Genomic DNA, 13,851 nt, shown 5'->3' with positions numbered 1-13,851 from the left:
AAAAAAAAAAACACATCTTAGTAAAACCAATACCTTCTCAGCTTTGCATCGAAGCTAAAAGATAAAAAATTAAATAGGCTAAAAATTAAATAGATCATAGCAAGAAGGAAACCACTAAAAAAAAGAAAAGTACAATTCAAAAATAAATTATATCTGCATGAAAATTAAATAGCAACGATTGATTCACTTAAAGGAATTTTTTATAATTAAAAATAATTTGAATTTACTTTTTTATCTTATCCTTTGACAATATTAACTGATATGTTTTACAATTTTTACTATTGTACTTTTATATTTAAATATTGTATTTAATTAATGACCAATACATTCAAAATTCATTTGTATTTTACAATAACATACGAGTTTTTAATTGAATGAATGACCTATTTCAAATATCTTAATTGTGCACAAATGATCATGAACGCATAATACCAGTGTAATTTTTGTGACTCTATTTCTGATAATATCGTTATCATTTTAATATTGATTATTTTTTAAGGAAAAATGTATTACTTAAGAAAGTTTATTAATTTTATATGTCATTAATTATTTTACAACATATTTTTTTCTAAAATAATATTAAAAAAATATTTTAATGACTAAAAAAAAAAGATTCCCTCCTGGATTTTATCAGATGAGTTCAAGTATAATCCAAGTTAGTACGAATATTAACTATACTATAAACTCATTTTGTTTGAACTGTATCTATAAAACATAATCTATTTAAAATACTAAGTTGTTATATCGAAAATGTATTAAATTTCAACTTTTTCTAGTCAGTCTGAAAGAGGGACAAGTTTCAATTATAATATGTAAAATACATTGCATGTTGGGATCACTGAATCTTAACTCCCTTTGCTTTTTGCGATTAAAAAAACTTTAATCACATCCAACTCCCAAGGGTGTAGTAATAAAACAAATAAATCTATAATATTGAATGACATAACGAACTATAATTAGTTAGACAGCAAAGACTCCACTCAATGTTTTCTAGTAACTCGATCAGTAATTGAAGATTGCACGACAAAAGTTGTAAAATATCAAGTAACGGGACGTTATTGCCATTAAAACCACTGAATGTCTAAGTTTTAATTAAAACAAAAAGTTATTAGAACAAAAACGAAATACTGTCGTATCAGATAAACCACGTCGCCCATCTTCCACCCTCTCTTTCTTTGTTTATGTTCTTTTATGGTCTCGGTGCTCGGTTAAGATATCGTTTAGAACTCATGTTTATCGCATTGAGAATATTTTCGTTATTTTTGTACGACCTCTGATTTTTCCACAAATTTCCTACTTATAACCAGTCAGTCTCATAGGGGTCGTTATAAAATAAATTCCAACAGAATAAATTTATGTAACACACGTTTAAACTGGAAAAAATGTCTCTTAAACAACGCCTATTTATCGTCATGTACTTACTACAGTTAACAAAAAGGTATAATCAACGTAAACTAATTTGGCTCGACTACCATAAGGATAATTTTTATCTTCAATCGAAAACAATCCATTAAATTACTTTTGTACTTTATTTTTCAAATAAAACTAATATGAAATAATAAATTAATTAACCGTTGATTAAAAATACAAGTTATCAATCAATCAATTAAAATAACAAAAAAAAAAAGAAAATATTCATCATAAAAAAATATGAAAAGTATTTTCAGCCCTTAATAGGTGATAAATACATAAATATATTTACCAAACTTTTTCACAGTAAAAACATGAAGAATTTCTTTTAATAATTATCTATATTAACTCGAATAAAAGAGATGACTCAATTTAATACTTAGAGGTTTATCTAAATAAGACACTTAAAAAAATAACTCAAGGCAAACATGAATCAGAACACTTAACACACTTGTAAACTACAAGTCAACGCTTCAAAACTGCGCGCTTCCCTCAATACAGTTTCTATTAAATCAGTAAAGAAAAAACGCCTATTCTTCTTATTTCTATTTAACTATATACACTCGTAAAAACATGTGATATGTTGTAATATTTTAATTTTAATAAAAAAATATGTATATAATAATTATCTAACTATTTTACTATTTTCTATTTCTTGTTTAAATTCTGTATTACATAAAAATTTATCAGATCATTAATCATGTTTAACGTCCTCTTTAAAAACTATTTCTTATGGCAAAGAGGACGGGAAATTCTACATAATCCAACGTAATGAAATTAAACCCTAGTACCCACTTACCCAGGCAAAACATGTTGTCGACGAAGCTAGCTAAATTGGCCAATTAAACTTTAAAAAATCTTTAACTTAAAAGAATCAAAAGTTAAAAAAAGAACAATGTATTCAAATTATCAAAATGTATGTTTTATTACAAAACAAAATTAATGAAAGAACCTATCGTGCAAATAAACTATATTTCTTTGTAATAGTTTTGGCTTATTCGACGTATATATTATTTTTACTGTGTACATATAATCAATTATATTATTTCCTACGTGTAATTATAACCAAAAGTGCATACACAAACTAAATGTTATATGAAGAATGATTTATTCAAAATGAAGTTTTTTTTTTTGTTACTAGAACATTTTTAAACTTTTTCTATGTGCTTATCGTTAAACTTTCATGCTCAGTTGTTTTTTCTGTGTGGTTGAATGATAAAATAAGAAGAGTCCATAAAGAATTTTTTTTCTTTGTAAAGTCTTTGACTTAAATTCTCCAGGGGAACTAAGGCTAGCATTGATTTATATACAAACAATAAACAAGACGTATATTTGCAATTATTAGTTTACATATTTATTAATTTATATAAATAAAAACCAATTAGAATAGTTGATGATTGCTTTAATATTATAAGAGTATACACTTTATACTTTTGTGTTTAATTGAAGTATGATCTTTTGAAAATCATTTTATTGATCTTATATTAACTTTTCATTGAACATTGTAATAACTAAATATTTATTATTGTTTATAGTGCATAATCTGTTAAAAACAACTAATATTTAATAAGAATTCATTTCTTATGTCCTAGCAGCAAAATTGTTTAGATCAATAAAAAGAAAAATAATTCATTGATAAAAAATATTTATCGATCTCACTTTATAATCACAATTGATTATTTGTGATCTAATTAGTTGTAATTTGCATTCACACAGTTTACTATGCAAAATACAATATTTAATATTATTATTACGTTCTGACGCTTACTTACAAATAAAACAATAATAATAATTAAAAACGATACTAGTATAACGTAGTTATAATTGTAATAACCCCGTTAAATTTTTGAGAGAAGCTACTCACACATAAGTATGAACAAAACCGTAATCTTATGCCTTACGGTACGGAAAACATTGCGGTGGCAAGAGCAAGTATAAATAAACAATTTTTAATTAAAAAGAGCACCTTTAATGGTTGATTAAAATGAAAAACATAATTTTATTCCTCAGTTAAATTGTTGCTACCGATAACCTGTCACACAAGTACTTAATTACCGCCGAGCAAATTAAAGGACTTTTAACTTGTACCAAAATGATAAGCATGATAAATATATATATATTTTTTACTTGTGACATTGCGACCGAAACACAAATTATTCCAAAATATTTTCAAGTATTTTTAAGTAATTATATACATAAAAATAACTAAAAATTTGAAATGGACTAATATAAAAAAAGTTACACCAATGCTAACATGCTGATATCAAACTTCCTTAGTTTATACTTAATTACTATGAGTAAAAACAATGTATTGAATAATAATATAAAAATTCACTATTTTTAAAGGCGTTAATAGAAAAAAATAAAGAAAAATTTTTAATTTTAATCAAAACATTCTTTTGGTAAAATTCCCTGTGTTGTTAATTTGCTATTTTATTGAGTGAAATTGAACTTAACTTATAATAAGTGTGAAAAACTTTAGCACACATATACATACATATTCTATTCAAAAAATAATTTAGTTAAATGTTTCAATAAGGAGTCATTTATAATTCATTAAAAAATCATTCCTGTTCGTTTCACGTTGACAATTAACGCCCCCGTACAAATAATTAATGAGCATTCCGAGCAGTAAAAACCCATATGGCATCATTCTACCACAATATTTTGATGAACTCGAGATGTCGAATGCCTTTATGAAGTGCTTTTCCACACAGTAATAACTCATTAATACTACAGTGAAAATTAATAGAGATCCACACACCATGAATTTCTCCATAGCTTCACAAATATTTTATAAAGCACCCCTTTTATCAAGTTTCACCTCACTGTCAGCTACACCCTCTTCGTTAACGACATACAATTATTATGATTACAGCGTGGTCGTTTCTCGGTAAACATGACGCCTCCACGTAAGTACATACATTTTATTAGAATCTTTTTACCCTAATTAAAGTCATAAAAACTTAAATATAACACTAATTGGTTTATCTTTTAATGGCACAAACTTATACTACAAATAACGCTTACGTCAACATATTTTCACAGTTGAAAAAAATTTTTGTTGGAATTTAACTTGAAAAAAAAATTCATTGAGCAATTTATAACTTCTAATGTCTTTAAATAAAAATTAAAAATTTTAAATCAATTTTTAAAACAAGAATCAATTAACACGGAGTCAATTAAGTTTTAGTTCTGTTATAATTGAAAAGAACAATAAAACTTTTATTGAGATCTATTTTTCACACTTCAAGCATTTTTATTTGTATTAATTACAATTAATAGAATTTGTACTAGCTTTTTGAAAATAGCCATAGAATTTTATTTCGAGTTTTAATCCCCCAGTCAAAGTGCACTAGTATTACTATAATTAATTCATGGGCGTATTTTAGTGATCAACCTCCCCCCAAACCAACGCCATCAATATTTTTTAAAACTCATATTTTCTAAATATTACTCTAAAGTTTTTTTTGTTTTTCAGCTAGAAAATTTTATTTAATACGCTTATTAAAGTAAAAAAAACCATGTCGTTTCCTTTTAAAATTAGTTGTAAATACGCCTTTGAATATGTTAATGTCAAACTAATCTAACATCTTATGTAAAATAGTAAGAACATATTCAGGATTAAACATTAAAAAGTGTAGATAAGAAAAAAATGTACTAATCCTTTTTCAAATGAAAATATAATTGTATCTTTATCTCGTTATCATTTTTGATTTGAAGATCTATCCTTCTGAACTTCCATTAACAAAGCTTAAAGAATATTAATTTGACACATTTAATATAAAAAGAAGTCGAATATTGATAGTATTATTGTCATCGATTTTAAATAAGAAAGGAGCGAATTCCTTGAAATATAAAGATTGGATCTAACAAAAACAAAAATGAAAAACGGTGGGAATTTGAATTTTTATTGTACGTACATGTTAAATTATACATAAACTTTATCTTGCATTTATTTATATGCAAAATCAGAAACAGTTTACTACATGCCTTCAGCGATATCGCTTTCAAGTATCTGAATAAGCCGTATTCTGATTTATAGTTCGACTATGCCGCCATTTCGTTAGAAGGTGGTGGGCCTAACAGACTGCAACAGCAACGAGTGTAATCTTTTTGACGACTAGCATTAGACTGTTGCTGTTAATAAACTTTTTATGCGGTAAATTTAAAATTTTCTAAATTTAAAATTTATTGTTTTAAATTTAGGATATAAAATAGCTTCTAAAAGTAACGGATGGATTCATTGTTTTGGTCATAACGGTTATTTCAGAAATATGTAAAGAAGTTTTACAATAATGGTCACGATTGTCTCTTTCAACCCTGTTGATCGATTTAAAACTGATTAATATCCGTATATTAAAACAGTTTATATGAAATATTACATTAAAACAAACCTTCTAATTATTTCATTAAATTTTATTAAATAACGGTTCATTCATCTAGCACATTTACTATAACTATAATTAATTAAAAATTACAATAATAAATTTAAATGCCAATCGAATATCAAAATAATTATTGTAATAGTTCGTTTGATTAGAACTAAAAAGGATAAATCAACAGGCATATCAAATAATATAGTTATTTACTATTTTTATCATTTCATTTATGATATTATTTATTATTTTTAAGAAAAAAACCAAATTATTTTCTAGAACTCTATGTATTCATTAATAATCTAAGATACTTGTTTCTGATTCAAACATTTTAATACAATGACAAAAAAAAATGTTAAACAGTAGAGTTCACACTTAAACATCTCATTATCTCAAGTCGATTTTTTTATATAACTTTCTTTTAGTTGCAAGTGCTGAGATATTTCCGGTAAATGCTAAATTGTGGGGGATTAGCAGTTTAAAATGTTTAGGTTTTATCCGAGATCTCTAGATGGAAGAACACATATATAACACAAAATAATTGAAAATTCAGAGATTTTTAACGTTTTTACTGGTACAGACATAGCAGATTATTTAGTATTACGGCACTGGTATTATTGCATTTTCAATCTCTGGGAGCTTAAGCCGTCCGTGAGCTAGGAAGAAAAATACAACATTAATATTATGTCTCCGAAACTACACGACAGCGTTGTGTCAACTATAAGGTCGACGCTACTAGCATTATTTTGAATGTATCTTAGATTATTAAAAAGCACTACTGCAAACGTTGCTTTTTTTTTTTTGTACTATTTGTAAAATCAATAAACCTAACATTTACTCATACTCTTAACGTGCAAAACATCCTGCAAATTTTCATGAATCTAAGCCAATTTTTTTACCAGCCTAATATTTTTTTTTTTTATTATTCAAAACGTTTGTGTAACGACACACGACACCGATGTTTTCAAAGGTCCTTCAGAGAACACGTGACAGAAATCCGGGTTACAATTTCCCTAGATAATCGGTATTTGGCAACGGGACGACCATTAAACGTGACTTGGCCGGTCCTTTACATTATATTTATATATATATACATACCGACGTACATTAAATGTATGTTTTACTAGTTACAATAAATTATGAGAATTAGCTTATCCCGGTAAATACGACTGCAAACGTAAAGTCGCAGTTTCCGATCATTACTCATTAGTTTTGAAACAACCCGAGACATGCGACGTAAAGCCATTTCGGGTGGCAAACCAATTTATTGTAACCATTGACCCGTTTTACTGTTATGGCAGCTTAAACGATCGAGTCTCAGACAATATCCTCAGAACATTTTTTTTTTTTTTTCGAAAAGTTACAATGCAGCATAGTAAAGACATATTTAGATCAATAAAATTATTCAGCAGAAATTTGTTAACGTGAACATTAACAAGTTGATAATAATGAACTTTATTGCGTAAAAAAAATCAAGTATGATTTTAAAATAGTCTTATTTTTTAAAACTTTGGAATTGCATGAACCATTCACATAACTATACACATACATAATCGATTGATGTATAATTGAACCACATATTTGATAAACAGCGAAAACCTAAATAAGATAACAGAAAAGAGATTGTAAAAAACTATTTTTAAGCAACTAATAACATATTGCGATGAAACTTAGTGTGTATAAGATAAATACATGATAATATACACAAAGTAAATAACAAAAATAAAACCTATTTGTCCTGAATGGGCGTATTAGCAAGTTTTAGACTAACGTCGTTTTTACAATAAAGGATTCCTAGTGGTATACAAATGCACGGGGTCAATTGATAAAAGATCGCACTAAGATTTTTGATCAAAAATCAGAATTTTTTAAATTAAAAAAATTAATGATTCACCGATAAAATATTCTTGATTTCATTTTAGAAAAGTAAATATTATTATGCTTATTTGACGTTATAACGATATATAATAGATAACAATATTTCTTAAATGTCATCTGGTATATTGCACACGAAATCTCATTATGGTAAATGTGGCGTGTCTTGTGTATATCAAAAGTGGTTCAATTGATACATTTAAAATACTTAAAAACATAATTACATATATCAGTGATAAGAACTTAAGAATACAGATCAAAATTTTTCAATTAATACATTACTGGATTTCTTCAGAGAGAAAATTTATTAAGTTATTAAGGTTCACCAAATTCATTGTATGATGCTAAAAAAAGTATTTAAATATTAATTTTATTTTGGAAAGATAAATTTCACGGAAAAACTTGGTAAAATTAACAAAAATATGAAGAAATTTTATATTATGTGACTTATTAGACATGATTAAAAGTGTATACTCTTTAAAAAAAATAGATATATATTTTTTTAATACTATCTAAACGCGATGCGATTGCGATTATAGTCATACAAAATAATAAACATCTTATCTTTTCGACTGACTTCTTATATTTACATTTAGTCATAGTATAAAGTATTACTTCAATAGATGTAATTTAACATAATCGCACTTAAAACTATTTTTCACGACACAATGTAAGAGTATCAGGCGCAATTGTTAACTACCGAAGTATAAATATTTTTATGTTGGTAATAAAAAAATATATACATATATAAGTTAAAGCCATAATGGTATAAGTTATAATATTGTTGTACACATTATATCAAACTATATTTTACAAACTTTAAAAGCTGGGAATTTAGTTTTTTTACTGAAAAAATCTAGTTTAAACATAATAAAAGTTTTGATATTTTTAATAACCTGAATTTTCTAAAAAGCAGCTGAAACTCAAAGAGTCCAGTGAGCTGTATGGTTAACTAGACTACTATCTATAATAGTAGAGACATTCAATAATTTCTCCGATTTCAATTTTACTAAAATTAATTAACCATATTTTAAAATTATTGGGAACATTAGTCATTATTCTAGAATATTATAAAATAATGTGTATAGTTATCATAAATTTCATTCATGAAATATTTAACTTTGTTTAAGACTTATTATTACTTATTATTTTACAGTTATTTATTATTATTATCAAATTATATATGAAACAGAATTTTTCTAATTACATAATAAAATAGTAGTTTATCAATTAATTAATTATAAACATTAAATTATTACAACCTAATATTTATATATATATATATTTTTTAATGTCAGGTCAACGTCGGTTTTTTATATGCACGTATTGTGTTTTTAAATGCCAAAAAACAAGTATAGTCAAAAAAATATACGAACGAAAAGGCATTCTCTTGTGTTTAAATTCTATTTTACGCGTGAATATAACGATAAGGCAATCTGACATGGGTCTTGTGCCATTGGCTTTTGTTTCCTATTGTGTTAGAAAAAAATGAACGTGTGTTGAATCTTAATTAAAATTAAAATTAATATTTAGCTAGCGACAAATGAACAAAAAATCTAAAATAATTATCATTAAGAGTTGAAGATACACCAAACATACAAGTATATTAATTTAAAAAACAATAATTCGAAGAGCTTGGGTAACTAGGTAAAAGAAATAAATATTTTTGTTAGTAACGCTTTTTATTATATCTCCTAAGGTTTCATATGTTGAGATAGAGTTAATTTATTATATAATAAAAATTGATCACTTGTGGCTAATTAATTAAGTAAAATTAAAACTATATTTAAAATAATAATATTTTTAATATAGTTTTAATTTTACTTAATTTATTATTGTATAAACTAAGTAGATGACTTTCAATTTTAACAAATTATGTGCATTATGTTTATAAATAACGTTTTGGGTGATTCTTGTGTAGAATTTTATACAAGGTATACCAAAGAACAATAATGATTAAAAAACCAACTAGTGTTAAGAAAACTGTTGGAAAAAACAGCTATTACAGAAAAAAAAAAAGTTAACCACCACTAATCTGTATAGTCTTTGAAAAAACACATGAATCTAGGTCAATGACGTTAAAGAATTAAGGTTATTTGCATTTTTATTATTGCTGAGTCTATAGAAGTTTAAATGAAAATAATCTTAAAAAATATTCAAAATAAATGTTCTTATTCGTATTTATTTTTCTCCTTAGTAAACATCAGAGAGTTGGCGGCATGTTTCAATTAATGAAAATTATTGAAGGTTTATTTTAATAATTCGTTAATTTTTCATAGATATCTTAATAACCAAAGTATGGCCTGAAAGATTGAAAGTATATTTTAAGGTCTATAACAATGGTTTAATTAATTTAAGTAATAACTTAAAATTCAGTTACTTACAATTTCTTATACTATTTCTTACAATATTTATTAATTAACTTTAAAAAATTCTTTTTGACAATCCATCTAGTCGTTACTATACACTACTAAAAAAAAACTGAATAAAAATTTATTTTCAAGTAAAAAACTTAAAAAACAACCAATTAGAGTCGCATTGTTTTCTAAATACATTTTTTTTTTATTCTATAACCAAACATAAACGCTTTTTGGTTGAAGATAAAAGCATATGTTCATTCATTAATTATTTCATGATGCCTTTAATTTTCATATTTATATTTATGGAATATAAAACTCATAGTAATTAAAAGATATAATATTGAAAAATGTATAATAGGCAATTTTTAGCAGTATTAGTATTAGTGATTCATTTATTATTAATAGGATCAATGTTAATACTAAAAAAAAATGCATCAATTAACATTTAAATATATTTTCCTAATATCATATTATATAATTTATGACGTTATCTAAAACAATAAGTTTTTAATATTGTTCACTAAATCTAGATTAAATACTGTAACCAATAACAACACAAACACAACAAATTCATTAATAAAGAAAATAAAATCTGTAATCAACTCAGATAAAATAATCCGCAACAACTAATCAAAAAATAATAAATACTTAATATGTGAAATAATTTTGGCGCATTCTAAATCATATTTAAGTACTTTGACTATACCATAGATTTAATATATCAAATAAATTGTTGATTTGAATATATTCAAGCTTAATTACTTTTCAATCATTTTAACATCATTACAAATATATACACATTTATTATTCGAAATTTCGATATTCCTTTTGTTAAAACTGAATAGCCTAAACTTATTAATAAATGCATTTAAATAATACAGTTCTGTTATAATAATACATAAGTTTTTATTATATACACAGAAAATTAATAAGATGGGTTAGTACTGAATATCTGATGAATATTTATTTAGTCTATATGGCGTATTATTTTCTAATAAAAGCAAGAACGAATAAATTTGAAAATGTGCGTGTTTTTATACAAAATTGATAAAATTAAATGTTGGTAACTACAGAAACAATATTACTAGGCAATAACTCAAAAAGAACTGAATCATATACATTTAAAATTATGCTGTCTAACACTCGAAGAATACATACAAAGTTAAATGATAGATCTCTTTTAGATCACAGAATTCCTTATAAAATAAATAAATAAATGGATAAGGAAAAAAAACAAGCGTATGAAATACTTTGACCATTTTAACACTAAAAAAATACGACGTAAAAGTGTATTCAACAAGTTTTACGAGTTCACATGTTTCGATCAATATAATGAAAGCTTGTAAAAATGCTTGCCAAAGTTTTTTAGCTTAGACTATGGTATAAGTAACAGTTAAATTAAAAATATACCAGAAAAAATACTCACGCATATGAGCCGTAGACTGCTTTAACTGATTATTGATCTTAGCGTTACTCCCTAAAAACAAAAATTATGCAAAAATAATTAATTTATATTTATATTAATTTTATTGAAATACATTCATTTAAAAAAATATATTGAGTATTGTTTTATTACACAGCTATGTAGTAGCTCTTTTGATGGTGAAAATAGAAAAAACTATCACTTATGCAATCCTTTCAAATTAAATTCAATCTTTTTAAGAATGAAATAAATGAACAATATTAAATAGTAATTTGTATGTTTGTTCAACATATAAATTTTTTTCCCAAGCAGAAGTATTTGTTAAGTACTGACAACGGATAAAGTATTGGACCAATACTGACATGATACAAAATGGTTACACAAAATCTCCAGTACAGAAAAACGTTATCAACTAACTTAGTTATATAAAAGTATTGAGCCAATAATGGTAGCTGCCTGTGCCAAAACTAAAACAAAAATAATAATACTGTAAAGAGCTTATAAAATTCCTTAAATTAGCTAACAATAATTAGTATAAAATAATTATGATAATAAATTCATTGGATTAACAACAAAAGGAGATACCTAGCCAACTTCCCCAAGGCGTAACAAAAAATCCGACCCTGAGACTTTTAGGATTATAAAATGTTAAAAACGCATTAATGCTATTTGTAATTTATGTTCTTATGTATATGCATATAAGTTTTTTAAACAAGAAATTTTTTTTAGTATAAGCTGAAATTTATATTTACTGAACAGACAATTTTAAGTGGGTATCAAATAAAAATTGCCTCGAAGCACTGATACTCTTAATATGCCACTGAGTATATTATTTACAATATTAGACGTTTATTATTGAAAGTATTTCTTTTTTAATTTTTTTCTAAAATTAAAATCATTTATTAAATTTAAATTGGGTATTTTTAACACAATTTTAACTGCGTAATTATCTACAACATTAAACTATAATTTATAATCGTACCAGGCTTCATAAGATTAACTCAATACAAGTGCCAGATCATACCGAATTTTCTTTTTCAGCTTAGGCTAATACACAAAACACCCACTGCTCAAAAATGTATATATATATATATATCCAAAAACTTTGGGAATAGACTTAAGAAAGACCAAAGTCTGAGCCGCTTCGTTTAATTGAAATTCACTTCTGGTAAATGTACCGGAATAATACACTTGAAACAAACTGATGTAAACGTGGTCTTCACAACGAAACAAACGTTCAATTATTTGAGTTAGACTCTGCTAAATTTATAAAAGACAAGAATAGTAAAAGTTAAAAAAAAAACAAATTAATAAGAAACCGTCTATATTCGTATGTTTAATGATGACGCAATGCGTAGAGAAACTTTAAGCAAGCAACGGTAAAACAGCAACCTAATAAAAAAGGATGTTTCATAAAATTCTTACAAGAAAAAAACTAAAGAGTTAAAGAAGGGCACGTTTAAACGTCAACAGTAAATTTAATTTGAAGTATTTGATGGACACGCGACTAGGAGATTCTCTGTTCCATTACACTCATACGAGGATTGAAAAACGCGTGTAGACTTACTTATTTTTTTAGCTCAAAAAGAAAGAAATTAACTTTTACGACTCGGTACCCATTGTAATGAAACGAGCTGTTAAAATTCGTGACAGGCGAAGAGAACAAAATTCAATTACGAATCCAAAATCGAGGTCGATAACATTAGAGGTGGAAAGATTATTTTTATCATTACGATCGCTATCATCTCTATAGTTAGTAAATAGTTTTTTACGATGCAGAAGTTGTGCATTTGAAATGAAAACATTCATAATGCAGTACTTAACTATTCAAAAGTTTTAACGGCAAATTATTCATAATTGTATAGTCTACAGAAAATTAAAAATTAAAAGTAAACAGTTAAAAATAGTACCACCAGTTAAATAAAAGGTATACATACATTTCAAATATTCAAATACTTATAAGCTTATATATTTATCTTTAGAAAGTTGTGTAATTTTAAATAGTCTTAATTTTTAAGTGGGTATTCACGGCGAAATGATTAGACGAAATTACTACATATATGCATACTTTTAAGAGAATACAGTTAATTTTAATGTACATAAAAATCAATATGTCTACAAATTATTTCTTTTAAATAGCTTATTCAAATTTTTCTTGGCTTACTAATCAATATAAATGACAAGAACAAAACTTACAGTCGTTATACTTATTTTACTCCATTTATGTATTAATAAATACTTGGATATTTAAAACAAATAAAAACTATTTTCATTGACTCAAAACATTCTAACCAAATTAATTTTTATCATAAAACTAAAAATAAAATAATAATATTTTACAAAAAAAAAAAATCACGATTTTCTACTAATACATTTGTTTTTAGGATATACTAAATTTAAGTAC

General features: G+C 25.3%; 1 protein-coding gene across 2 annotated transcripts in view; it reads right to left on the bottom strand.

Moving 5' to 3' along the window:
- Positions 1–13,851, bottom strand: part of LOC126899326 (uncharacterized) — a 143,749-nt gene that overhangs the window by 112,128 nt on the left and 17,770 nt on the right. For both annotated transcript variants that reach the window (XM_050674120.1, XM_050674118.1), the window contains exon 2: positions 11,451–11,501. In XM_050674120.1, coding sequence (XP_050530077.1) covers positions 11,451–11,501 — 51 coding nt within the window. The remainder of the gene's footprint in view (positions 1–11,450; positions 11,502–13,851) is intronic.

Source organism: Daktulosphaira vitifoliae, unplaced genomic scaffold (genome assembly GCF_025091365.1).
Source record: "Daktulosphaira vitifoliae isolate Bord-2020 unplaced genomic scaffold, ASM2509136v1 Scaffold_2, whole genome shotgun sequence".
Classification (NCBI taxonomy): Eukaryota; Metazoa; Arthropoda; class Insecta; order Hemiptera; family Phylloxeridae; genus Daktulosphaira; species Daktulosphaira vitifoliae.
This window is presented reverse-complemented; position numbering and strand designations above follow the sequence as displayed.